The sequence below is a fragment of the Heptranchias perlo genome, chromosome 10, assembly GCF_035084215.1.
Source record: "Heptranchias perlo isolate sHepPer1 chromosome 10, sHepPer1.hap1, whole genome shotgun sequence".
In the NCBI taxonomy this organism is placed as follows: domain Eukaryota; kingdom Metazoa; phylum Chordata; class Chondrichthyes; order Hexanchiformes; family Hexanchidae; genus Heptranchias; species Heptranchias perlo.
Window position 1 is genome coordinate 27,626,182 of NC_090334.1, and position 12,777 is coordinate 27,638,958.

The 12,777-nt window shown below is 39.6% G+C and overlaps 1 protein-coding gene across 4 annotated transcripts in view; it reads right to left on the minus strand.

Moving 5' to 3' along the window:
* Window positions 1–12,777, minus strand: part of spred1 (sprouty related EVH1 domain containing 1) — a 107,075-nt gene that overhangs the window by 77,215 nt on the left and 17,083 nt on the right. For all 4 annotated transcript variants that reach the window (XM_067991375.1, XM_067991374.1, XM_067991371.1 and 1 more), the window contains exon 2: window positions 4,065–4,239. In XM_067991375.1, coding sequence (XP_067847476.1) covers window positions 4,065–4,239 — 175 coding nt within the window. The remainder of the gene's footprint in view (window positions 1–4,064; window positions 4,240–12,777) is intronic.

Genomic DNA, 12,777 nt, shown 5'->3' on the forward strand with positions numbered 1-12,777 from the left:
AGCTTCTACAAGTATATAAAAAGGAAGAGGGTAGCTAAAGTAAACATTGGTTCCTTAGAGGATGAGACTGGGGAAATAATAATGGAAAACAAGGAAATGGCAGAGGAATCGAACAGATATTTTGTATCTGTCTTCACAGTAGAAGACACTAATAACATACCAATAATAGTAGAAAATCAAGGGCAAAGGGGAGAGAGGAACTAAAAACAATCACTATCACTAGAGAAAAAGTACTAGGTAAACTAATGGGTCTAAAGGCTGACAAGTCCCCTGGACCTGATGACTTGCATCAGAGAGTCTTAAAGGAAGTGGCTACAGAGATAGTGGATACATTGGTTGTAATCTTCCAGAATTCACTAGATTCTGGAAAGGTCCCAGCAGATTGGAAAACCACAAACGTAAAACCCCTATTCAAGAAGGGAGTGAGATAGAAAGCAGGTAACTATAGACCAGTTAGCCTAACATCTGTCATTGGGAAAATGCTAGAATCCATTATTAAGGAAGCAGTAGCAGGACATTTGGAGACTCAAATTAAAACCATGTTGACTCTCCTTAATTGTATGAAGGGGAAATCATGTCTGACAAATTTATTAGAGTTCTTTGAGGGAGTAAGGGGCAGGGTGGATAAAGGGGAACCAATGGATGCAGTATATTTGGATTTCCAAAAGGCATTCGATAAGGTGCCACATAAAAGATTACTGCACAAGATAAGAGCTCATGGTGTTGGGGGTAATATACTGGCATGGATAGAGGATTGGCTAACTAACAGAAAACAAAGAGTTGCGATAAAAGGGTCATTTTCAAAATGGCAATCTGTAACTAGTGGGGTGCCGCAGGGATCAGTGCTGGGGCCTCAACTACTTACAATATATATCAATGACTTGGATGAAGGAACAGAGTGTCTTGTGGCCAAATTTGCTGATGATACAAAGATAGGTGGAAAAGCAAGTTGCGATGAGCACACAAAGTGTCTGCAAAGGGATACTGACAGGTTAAGCGAATGGGCAAAAATTTGGCAGATGGAATATAATGTAGGAAAATGTGAAGTCATCCACTTTGGGAGGAAAAATAAAAAAGCAAAATATTATTTGAATGGAGAAATGCTACAAAATGCTGCAGTACAGAGGGATCTGGGTATCCTCATACATGAAACACAAAAAGTCAACATACAGGTGCAGCAGGTAATCCGGAAGGCAAACGGAATATTGGCCTTTATTTCTAGGGGGATGGATCATAAAAGCAGGGAAGTCATGCTACACAACTGTACAGGGTGCTGGTGAGACCACACCTGGAGTACTGCGTACAATTCTGGTGCCCTTATTTAAGGAAGGACATATTTGCATTGGAGGCAGTTCAGAGAAGGTTCACTAGGTTGATTCCGGGTATGGAAGGGGTGTCTTATGAGGAAAGATTGAACAGGTTGGATCTATACTCATTGGAGTTTAGAAGAACGAGAGGAGATCTTATTGAAATGTACAAGATTCTGAGGGGACTTGATAGGGTATATGCTGAGAGAATGTTACCCCGCATGGGGGAATCTAAAACTAGGGGGCATAGTCTCAGAATAAGTGGTCACCGGTTTAAGACTGAAATGAGGAGGAATGTCTTCTCCCAGAGGGTTGTGAATCTTTGGAATTCTTTACCCCAAAAAGCTGTGGAGGCAGAGTCATTGAATACATTCAAGGCTGAGTTAGACAAATTTTTGATCAGCAAGGGAGTCAAAGGATATGGGGAAAGGGTGGGAAAGTAGAGTTGAGGTAAAAATCAGATCAGCCATGATTTCATTAAATGGTGGAGCAGGCTCGAGCGGCCGAATGTCCTACTCCTACTCCTATCTCGTATGGTCTTATGATAGATGCAGAGTGTAGGAAGGGAAAGAACTGAAGGATGTAGTTTGAAATAAATATAACTGGAGTAGAGTTGGGTGGAAGAATGGATATGGAGAACCTGAGAAAAACAGGGGCTAAGTGAACGTAGGGAGCCATAAGGAGACAGGATGAATGGCTTTCCCTCAAATTAATTAACAGCTCAATGGACTAGAAGGCACCATGAACAACAGGAAGAGGGCTTCCCCAAATTGATGTATTAGATATAAAAGTAGCAGAAAAGAAATGCTTTCACCCAAACTAATAAATTAAAACAGCAACATGGCAGGCTGCCAGGCAATAGAAAACAAAGCACTTCCCAAATAAATAAAAGTGGCCTTCAGCCTTAGAATGGGCTTTGGGAAATTAAAGGTCAGGTGTTGGCAGCTTTAAAAAGTGTTCAGAATGGGCTTTAACTAAAGTAATTAAATAAAACTGGCCTTCTGCCTGAATGTTTTTTCCAGAAGTTAACAAAATAAATAAAATCAATCTTCGCTAGTCAGCTACCAATGTAAACCTTGGGTGGGGTTGAGAGAATGGGGTCCCCTCCTCTCCCCCAAGTAAATTAATTAAACATAAATAAAAGCAATGTTTGCTGGGAACGGGCTTATTAAATAAAAGGGAGATTCAATAGTTAAAAAAGGAAATAAAATGACAATTTTGTTTTTAAAAAATCAAGAATTGGAGCATACAGACAAGCTGGGCATGAATGAATTAATAAGATAGCAGCCTGAGTAGGAGTGGGCTGGCAATAAATTGATTGATTGAATGAAAAAATGCTCAAAAAGAAACTGGAAGTAAAAAAGATTCAAAATTAGATTTTTAAAAAAGTTTTAACACAATTGGCAGTAGGAGAGCTTGTGGACCAATCAGGAGTGACCAAGGAAAAGATTTGATCACAGTGGCAAAACAGGAGTCTCAGAAGGAAGGGTATGAGAAAAGCTATTTAAGAAATGCTGTAAACAAGTATTTCAGGGAGCCACAACACCCAGACATGACTAAATTGTGACACAGGAAGTGCATGCCAGACTCAAAACTTTTAATTAATTATTAGCATATCTCCTGTGGAGTTACTCTGTGAGTCAGCAGACACGTAGCCTTGTAACAGGGATATCATCAACACGGAAAGGTACGGGGGTGGGAAGTGTAAGAGGAAGCAAGTGATACAGGAAATGCACAGTGTATACGCAATACTTTCAATATATCATTTATGAATATGTATATATGTATGTATTCATACACACACTTGTCTGCCTGGTGTCTCTGTGTAATTGGTTATTCTTGCTCCGTTCCTCTTCTGGTTTTTTCTGTGTTCCCTTTTTGCATTTTTCTCATCATTTTAAGATGTCTCCTCTCTCTGCTTTTTCTCCTCCGTCTTTTTGCTCTGGGTGACTTTTTGGGCCTCAGGTGGTGTCTGGAAGGTGAGGGAGGGAATGGGCCTGGAGACCGCTGGAGGGTGGATTAACGGAAGAGGTCACATTTTCAGGTGGCAGAGCCCGAAGACCAACTTTTTGGTTGCAAGAATGGCCGTCAGTGGGGGGGGGGGGGGCCCATGTAATTTTCAAGATACATGTAGTGTCTGAAGGGTGAGAGGTATTGGGCCTGGTGGGCTGAATTTTCAGATGATGGGGATAGAAAGAGATCATGCAAGGAGAAAAATAAAACAAACAGAAGGGGAAAGTTATGAGGTGCACTGCATCACACCATCACTTACATTGAAATCAAAAATCTCCAGAGCTGGGAGGATTGAATGGCAAGGGCAATGAAAGTACAATCCACGCTTCATAATTCGAAGTTGCTCAATTTGAATTAAAATCATGCAATAATACCCTTGTGCTGTTTTATTAAAATTGTCCAATCTGCAACACTGGATAATTAGATTTTTTTTTAAAAATGAAGAACTTTAAATTAACAGGAGTAGACTGTATACAGAAAATATAAACCTCCCTGGCGTGACAAAATAGCATTACACAAAGAGCACACAATACATACATACATACATACATATATATATATATATATATACACACACCCACAAAAATATATGATGTATTCCGATTACAGCAAATGGAGGCTTTATTCCCTCCCCATCCACTGTAATGTTATTAATAACTCATTAGATGTTGAATATTATTGTTTCAGCACATGACTACAGATTAATACAAATTACTATATAATTTTTTAAAAATCAGTTCCTACCGTTTTGTCCCGGAGCCTTTCTCCGTGGATAAGAAAATCATCACAGCCACTTTCATCCAGATGAACTTTAAAGACAGTGACACAGCTGAGGCCGCCCCCTCCCAGTGGCACCCATCCTCCACTCGAGTCATCACGGGTCATCACCACTGCTCGCACACGTGCAAAGTAACTATCACTGTGAAAAGAAGGCAGAAATTTTGTTTTTTCCTCTTCCCAGAAGAGAGATTCTGTTTCCTACCCCCATCCACATTTTCTTCCCAGTTTATGCACAAACCAAGCTTATGACTCACTCCCAAGCCTCCAACAATACAGCTCTACACCAGTGGCTAGGAAGTACATGAGAGTTAACTGTCCTCCTTATGCACCTTCTCCAGCACTTCCCCACAGCAACATGGCTGAGATCAGAATATTGGCAGAGGGGGGAATTGAATTTGATCACTATGCTGCCCAGGCAACATCTCTTTCAAAAAAAAAATTAGAGATATAATTTGCAGTAATTATAAAACACACCACGAAACAGACCATTTTACAAGAAACTTTACAGTCAGATTTTAGTGGATACACAGCATACTACAATGTACAGTTGTAAATTAAAAATTTAACTGGTTAGACTTTTAAATGTCACATTGTAATTTGATCAGGCATAATGAAATGAGTTTACTACAGCTTCATAATTCAGACACTTATTAGTTCAAGAAATACCCCTGTTCAGATAAGTGAATAATTTAGGCAACTGCTCACTATTAATTCCAATATTGTACTGTATGAAATATTAATTCAGCACAGAAATGGATATCTAATGGGGGCGTGAGAGGTCCAACCGGTTCAGATAACCGGTTAATTTGGATAAGTGGCATTCACATAAAACTGTGAAAAAGATTAGAACCAATGTTACCTTGTTTTATTTTTGGAACTTGGCAAACCTTTCACTGGTAAGTTAACACTTCCATACTGTTTCCTTCCCCACAAGATATTTTATTTCGCTAAGGTGATAGCATCTTTGCAAATGGCTACAGAGTTAATGTTTCAGGTTGATGATCTTGAAAGGTCATCAACCCGGAATGTTAACTCTGATTCTCTCTCCACAGATTCTGCCTGATCTGCTGAGTGTTTCCAGCATTTTCTGTTTTTATTTCAGATTTCCAGCATCCACAGTATTTTGATTTTGCAAATTGCTATATAGTTGGATACAAGAATTATGATTTTATAGTACTTGAACAAATAGAAATTCACAAAGCGACGGATATTTTGAATCTATTTCTGTCTAAATTATTTCAAAACCCCTTTGTACTGCATGAACAGCTACATATTGTATACAAACTGCTGCCAATGCAGTATTCAACTTTGGACAATCATTTTCCATTCACCCATCTGTTTGAAGCTTTTGATGCATCCATTTCCTCAAAATAACCTCATCTATAAAAGTGAGTTTGGAGAGAAATATTCTTTTATACATGGGCCTCTGAAACATTTTAAGCCATCTCAGCAGCTGTAAAGAGTGGAGGCACTAAGGTGCTGTCACTTGTGGGTGGGGGAAAAGAAGAAAAAGAATCTTCTTTAATATATCCGCTCAGGTATCTTCCTTTTCCATCTTGTATAAACCACTCAAGAGATTTCCAGTTTTCCCCCCTCTTTCCTTTCTTCTGTCTCCTCAATTGCTGGGAAATACTGTATACAAGTTTGGCATTGCAAGAGCAGGGGACAAAATGGTCAACCTTGGTAATTGATGTGAAAGCATCAGAATGAACTTTATGGGGTGAATGGCCATTTATCATTTCTGCGTGGTCTCTCTTTTCTCTGCTGGTTTCTTCGATCCCTAGCTACACATTGCCTTCTCCTTCAAAGATTTAATTTTCACTCATGCAATGGTCAAAGTCTAGTAAAAACCGCATTACTTTTAGGACAGATTTATCCATACGTATTTTTCTGACATTTACAAATTGAGTCAAAAACAAAATGATATGAGGAGAGGGAAGAATAGTTTTCCACTAGCATTTGTGTATTCAAGTAACGTGTTCATGCATTCAAATTGGAGTGATAGTAGAAGCAGCATTTTGTCATTAGCCAACATTACTGCAAAATCTTGTTATTGACACAAACATATACAATTAGAATCTTAGGTAACCTGAAATTTGTATCAGATTATCTCAAACCATATAAAATGCTTTCAAGTCACTGACTAAACAATTGGTGTAGAATGATTTGGCATACAGTCCCAAAACATGAATTTTATCTTCTTTGAAAATAGGCAAGTTATGGCCCATTTGATTTACAGGAACTTTCATGTAATTTTAGAAAAAAAACATAGGTTACTGTGATAATGGGACTCTAGCTCCTTAGAGTCCATATTTAAAAATAGGAATCAACCAAGTTTAGCGATCAGTTCAATAATTTAAAAGCAGTTTTATTCGGCAAGGGTCTGAACATTAGATTTCTGGTTTGTCATTTTCATTATAATAACTAAAGGAAGTCTATGGCATAGTGTAACTTTCAGATGAGATGTTAAACTGAGGCCCCCGTCTGCCACCTCAGGTGGAGGTAAAAGATCCCATGGCACTATTTGAAGAGCAGGGGAGTTCTCCCCGGTGTCCTGGCCAATATTTATCCCTCAACCAACATCACCAAAAACAGATGATCTAGTCATTATCTCATTGCTGTGTGTGTGTGCAAATTGGCTGCCACGTTTCCTACATAACACAGCGTACACGTTAAAAAAAAAACTTAATTGACTGTGAAACGCTTTGGGATGTCCTGAGGTCATGAAAGTCACTATATAAATAAATGCAAGTCTTTCTTTCTAACTTACCTCCCATACTTACTAATCCACCTTTTCCTCAAAGTTTATTCTATATGTGTTACTTGTTGATTTAGTCCAGTACTTAATTCACTCTCTCAGCTAGTCTGTCTGGTGAGAAGATAAATCATGCAGTCGATGCAATTTAGAGCACTAACCATTAATACTAGATTTTTCGTTTTGCATGTAACGAATTTCTTCTCTTTCAATTATCCAGTTTTACAATGTAAACACCTGTTGTGCTTGCAATGAAGGACCAGGAAACCAGAAAAGAACAAGAGGCAATCATCTTCCAAGCACTGTCCAAAACCTGACTTTTACACACCAGCCACTTGGCCAGGCATGAAAAGGTCACATCACTAATTTAGTATGCTTTCAGCATTTCCAGTAAATCAGGAACTGAAGTAAAATAATTGCACTGCTATTTCAATGCAGTGGTACCAGGGTTTATTGATGAAACCATTACATTCAATTACCCACAATGTCCTAACTGCATTTGCACTGACGCCTGGGACAGCTGGATGAAGCACTAATTGGACATTTTATGGACACAATTTTGTTCATTCTTATTACTACAAAATTAAATATTTTGCATCAGATTGAACACTTCAGGCATTTTGCTTTCCACGATATTGCACTTTACAAAAGTATGGTAACTGGCTGTTTTAAATAGCAAATTTAAGCAGTCAAAATTCTTCAACTGACAGGGTACTGGTAAAAAGCATTTTTAAAAAAAAGTAAAAGCACAAACCAAACTCACAGTATTTGTTAAAAAGCAATTTTTATTAAGGATATCTCAAAATCAAAACATTCCACATTTAGTGTTTACATACCACACTGCTGGATGATGATTTGACTACAACTGTACCAAGTGAAACATTTCAGCAGTTGCTGGACAAGTCACGTGACAAAACCCTAATCTATAATAAATAGGAGCAGGAGTAGGCCATACGGCCCCTCGAGCCTGCTCAGCCATTCGATCAGATCATGGCTCAACTCCACTTTCCCTGCCCAATCCCCATATCCCTTGATTCCCCCAGAGTCCAAAAATGTATTAATCTCAGCCGTGAATATATTCAATGATGCAGCATTTACAGCCCTCTGGGGTAGAGAATTCCAAAGATTCACAATCCTCTGCATGAAGAAATTCCTCCTCATCTTAGTCTTGAAGGGCTGACCCCTTATCCTTTAACTATGCCCCCTAGTTCTAGACTCCCTAGCCAGATGAAACAATCTCTCAGCATCTACCCTGTCGAGCCCCCTCATAATCTTATATGTTTCAATGAGATCACCTCTCATTCTTCTAAACTCCAGAGAGTATAGGCCCATTCTACTCAACCTCTCTTTATAGGATAACCCTCTCATCCCAGGAATTAATCTAGTGAACTTTCGTTGCACCGCCTCAAAGACAAGTATATCCTTCCTTAGATAAGGAGACCAAAACCGTACGCAGTACTCCAAGTGAGGACTCGCTAAAGCCCTGTGCATCTGTAATAAGACTTCCTTACTCTTGTACTCCAAATCTCTTGCAATAAAGGCCAACATGCCATTTGCTTTCCTAATTGCCTGCTGCACCTGCATACTAACTTTTTGTGTTTCTTGTACGGGGACACCCAAGTCTCTCTGAACACCAACATTTAATAGTTTCTCACCATTTAAAAAATATTCTGTTTTTCTATTCTTCTTACCAAAGTGAATAACCTCACATTTCCCTACATTATACTCCATCTGCCACCTTTTTGCCTACTCACTTAACCTGTCTATAATCCCTTTGAAGACTCTTTGTGTCCTCCTCACAGCTTAGTGTACCACCTAGCTTTGTATTGTCACCAAACTTGAATACATTACACTCAGTCCCTTCATCTAAGTCATTAATATAGATTGTAAGTAGCTGAGGCCCAAGCACGCCTTCCCTTAACCCTATTCCCAAAAAATTGAATGGTCAGCAGATTACCTTCCGTCCAACTCAGAGGGACTACCCTATCCTGGGCCCCCTCTTCTTCATGCTGCCCTTTGGTGACATCATCCAAAGACATGGGGTCAGCTTCCACATGTATGCTGATAATATCCAGCTCTACATCTCCACTACCTCTTGACTCCTTCATTGCCTCAGTGTGGTCAGAATATTTTCCAATATCCAAACGCGGATTAGCTGCAATTACCCACCATTAGACATTGGAAAGACTGAAGCCATTGTCTTTGGTCCCTGCCTCTAACCACCCATTGCATCCCCTCCCTGGCCATTGTCTCATGCTGAACCAGACTGTTCACAATCTTAAAATTCCATTTGACGCCGTGTGGAGTTTCTGATTCTTTGTACTCCTCCATCAAAAGCCACCTACTTCCACTTCTGTAACATCACCTGCCACCACCCCGCCTCAGCAACCCTCATCTGGGCCTTTGTTGCCTCCAGACTCGACAATTCCAATGCTCTCCTGGCTGGCTTCCCATCCTCTAAACGTCAACTCATGCTGCCTGTATCCTGTACCACACCAGAGCTCACTCATCTATCACCCCAGTCCTTACAGACCTACAATGGCTCCTGGTCACCCAACACCTCCAATTTAGAATTCTCATTGTCATATATAAATCCATTCAAGACCTCACATCTTCTATCTTTGTAACCTTTAGTACTACAAGGCCCCGCTGAACTCCTCGTTCCTCTGCCTCTGACCACTTGCACCCCCTGCACCCGCACCCCCCCCTACTTTTGCCCCACCATTGGTAGCTGTGTCTTCAGCCATCTAGGCCCCATGCTCTAGAATTCCTTCCCTAAACCTCTCTGCCTCCTTTTAGGCCCACCTTAAAATCCATCTCTTTGATCGAGCTTTTGGTCAACCCTTCTAATATCCCCTTCTATGGCTCAGTGTCCACTTTTGTCTGATTACGCCTCAGCGCAGCACCATGGGATGTTTCTCTACACTAAAGATATTAAATAAATGCAAGTTCTTATTATTATTAGCAAAGTCTTTGATTTCTCTAAACCTCTCCCTGATGTCCTCTTCCACCCTTAACTAATTGAAACTCATCGAGATTGCCATAGTTCAATTCGTCATTCACAAAAAAGCCCACACACCCATCCCTGCCAAGCTCTACTGTCACTTTTTGTCCCAGCAAATTGACAATGATCCCTAACCAAATCTATCCATGGCCTCTCATCAAGCCATATGTTCCTGTGCACACTTTTTGCTTCATCATGAGCTTATTTTCCCCAATCCCTCAAGCAACTGCTCCTTCAACCACTATGCTCTTGCCTTCTGGGACTTCCTCCCCTCGACACTGCTGCCTTGTCTTCAATCTCCCAGCTTTCAAAAGCCTTCTACGGGATCCTTCTCTTTAACCACGCTTTTATTCCCAATCTCTCTTTTTCCTTTTCCCCCTCTGCTCAAAGTCCATTCCTTGTTGTCTGCCCTGTAAAATGCTGAGACGTGTCTCTATAGTTGAAGGGCATTAAAGAAATGTAAGTTGTTGTCCCTACTGGAGCTGATCTGCAAGCAAGCTGACCACAACAATGTGAAAGCAGCAGTACAACCCAAAAATTATCAGAATAACTTTTTTTAAAAAAAAATATAAAAATAAATAAATGGGATAGAGCTCCCTTGATAGTTCAGTGGATAAGAAAACTGCTATGTACACCAAGAGCTCCCAGGGTAATATGTTGTTGGCTTATCTCAGTATCCCCAGCTAGGATGGGGAATTCAGCCAGGTTTCCCACTACTGATCGCTTACCAGTGACTCATTTGAAAGTGTCCATCTATGGACATCAGGTAAGCACAGGATCAGGTTCAGCTGTGATGCCCCAACAATCAAATGCCACCTACACTTTCTTTAGGCTCATATGTGAAGAAACTTGGTCAACAGTGTACAGATATCTTACAACCCAAGAGCACTGTACCCGAGCATGTTATCATCTTCTGAGGGAATGGGGGGAAAGAGAGAAAAGAGAGGAATTTGCTTGTTAAATTATGAAAACTCATGTCAATTAAATTGCATTAAATGCTGTTTATCCATGGAGGCATTAAGATTAAGCCCCATCCTTGTCCTCACCCATTTACACATTAGCACTTCTAGCAAGGATAACAACCAGCAATGGCAACTTGGCAACTTTTTCCTACCTATCCTGGAACATTGTCTCATGCCTGCCCTATCCTCCATCCTCTCCAAACCAACACTAAAACTGCTTTTATACTAGTTACAATGCCATCAGTTTCCTACACATAGGTCTTACAGCAAACTGCAACCCTGAAGTAAACTTGTTGGATTACTCATGTCCAGCCACTGGGAAATCCCAGTAATTATGGCTCTTCCTGCCAACGGTCTTTGTGAATACAACAGGTTTACTTTGGGGTCACCATTGGCTGTAGATGACCTGTCCATCAGGAGCTGAGGTCACTAACATGATACAAAAGATCAGCAAACAGCATACAAGAGAGAAGGCCCTAGTCTGTAGGGCTCAGTGCCAAACCAAATGAAGAATTTACCAATTAATGGTGGTGACAGGGAGAGAAAGACACACACAAATCCAAGTTAGATATTTGCACTGTACAAATTACAACTATACTGTAGTAATAGTTAGAACTAACCAGAATCTCAGAACTCAAGAAACAAATTATAAGGCATTCACCTTCAAAAACAAAACAAGGGAAAGATAGTATTGAGTTTGGGGAACATTAAAGTCCATTTTGCCAGAAATCCTTAAAACCATAATTGTACTGAACAAGTTTCAAGTTAACTATACTGACTATTTTAGGGACTGCACAAAAATAAAACTGAAAAGGTGGTCCTCTTACTATCCCTCAATCCATATGTACTGCTGAAAATCCATTAGTAGATAAAGCTATACTTATGTTCAAAATAAAGCAGTTCAGTAAATTGAAACCTGTAGCAGCATTCCAATGAGATAACTACAAATGAACACTCCAGGTTTGCTCTTGCATGCTCAGCATCTATTTTAACAGAAAAAAAGTTCCTACAATCTTCAATATTGTACAAGCACACAGAGTACAACAGGATTTAGAATTTTTTTCCCATTGTTTGACATTCAAATATTTTAAGAAACGGTTGTCTAATTTAGTGTTATATATAATTTACATACACAGCTTCATTATGCTTACTACAGCATTATAGCATAGGTGCTGGCCTTTTCAACTAAATTTTCAGTTAATACTCACAGGTGGTCTGATCATGAAATAGCATGCCTTTCCAATTATTTTTGATCACCAAAACAAGTTACATTGGTGCCCTGGACAGGAAATATTTTCCCCCTTTACTTTCTGCATCCATAGTCACTACACAGCACTTCCAGGTCAGTTGTGGCATAATTATACGCAGGATTTCTCCATAAACATAACTTTGTTTGCCATTCATCAAAATTAAAGTTCTAACCACCAGCAACATAAAATGAGGCTCACTTTAGAGTATGTGTAAATTCAGATTCCTGCCAATACAAATTAACACAACTCTCAATCCAAATCTCCAATGCATTCTAGCAGCTTCCACCAACTGTCAATATAAAAAATGGAAAAATGGTATAGGCCGGACATGCAAGCCAAACTATTTGATGACCAGTGGGTATATGAGAGCGTATTTGAAGACATTTTCAATTTTGACCACTGGAAAATATCACATCCGCCCACAAAAACTTAATTTAAGTTTTGTATTAATTTCAAGTTTATAACAAAGATAAACGTCAATCTCTAAAGATTTAAAAAAACGTAATGGGCAAGAGTTCTGAAGAAACCTAGACAATCCGACTGCAGTTAAAAAGCAGTCTATATTTCTACTAACCTTTACTGTGCTGAAATTCTATTTGAATAGAAGATGGAAAGTCACCTGTACCAGGTTAAAATAAAACTGCAACATATGCTATCAATTAGGCAAGTGCAAGGTCACATTAACATGGGTTGCCTCAGTGTCATC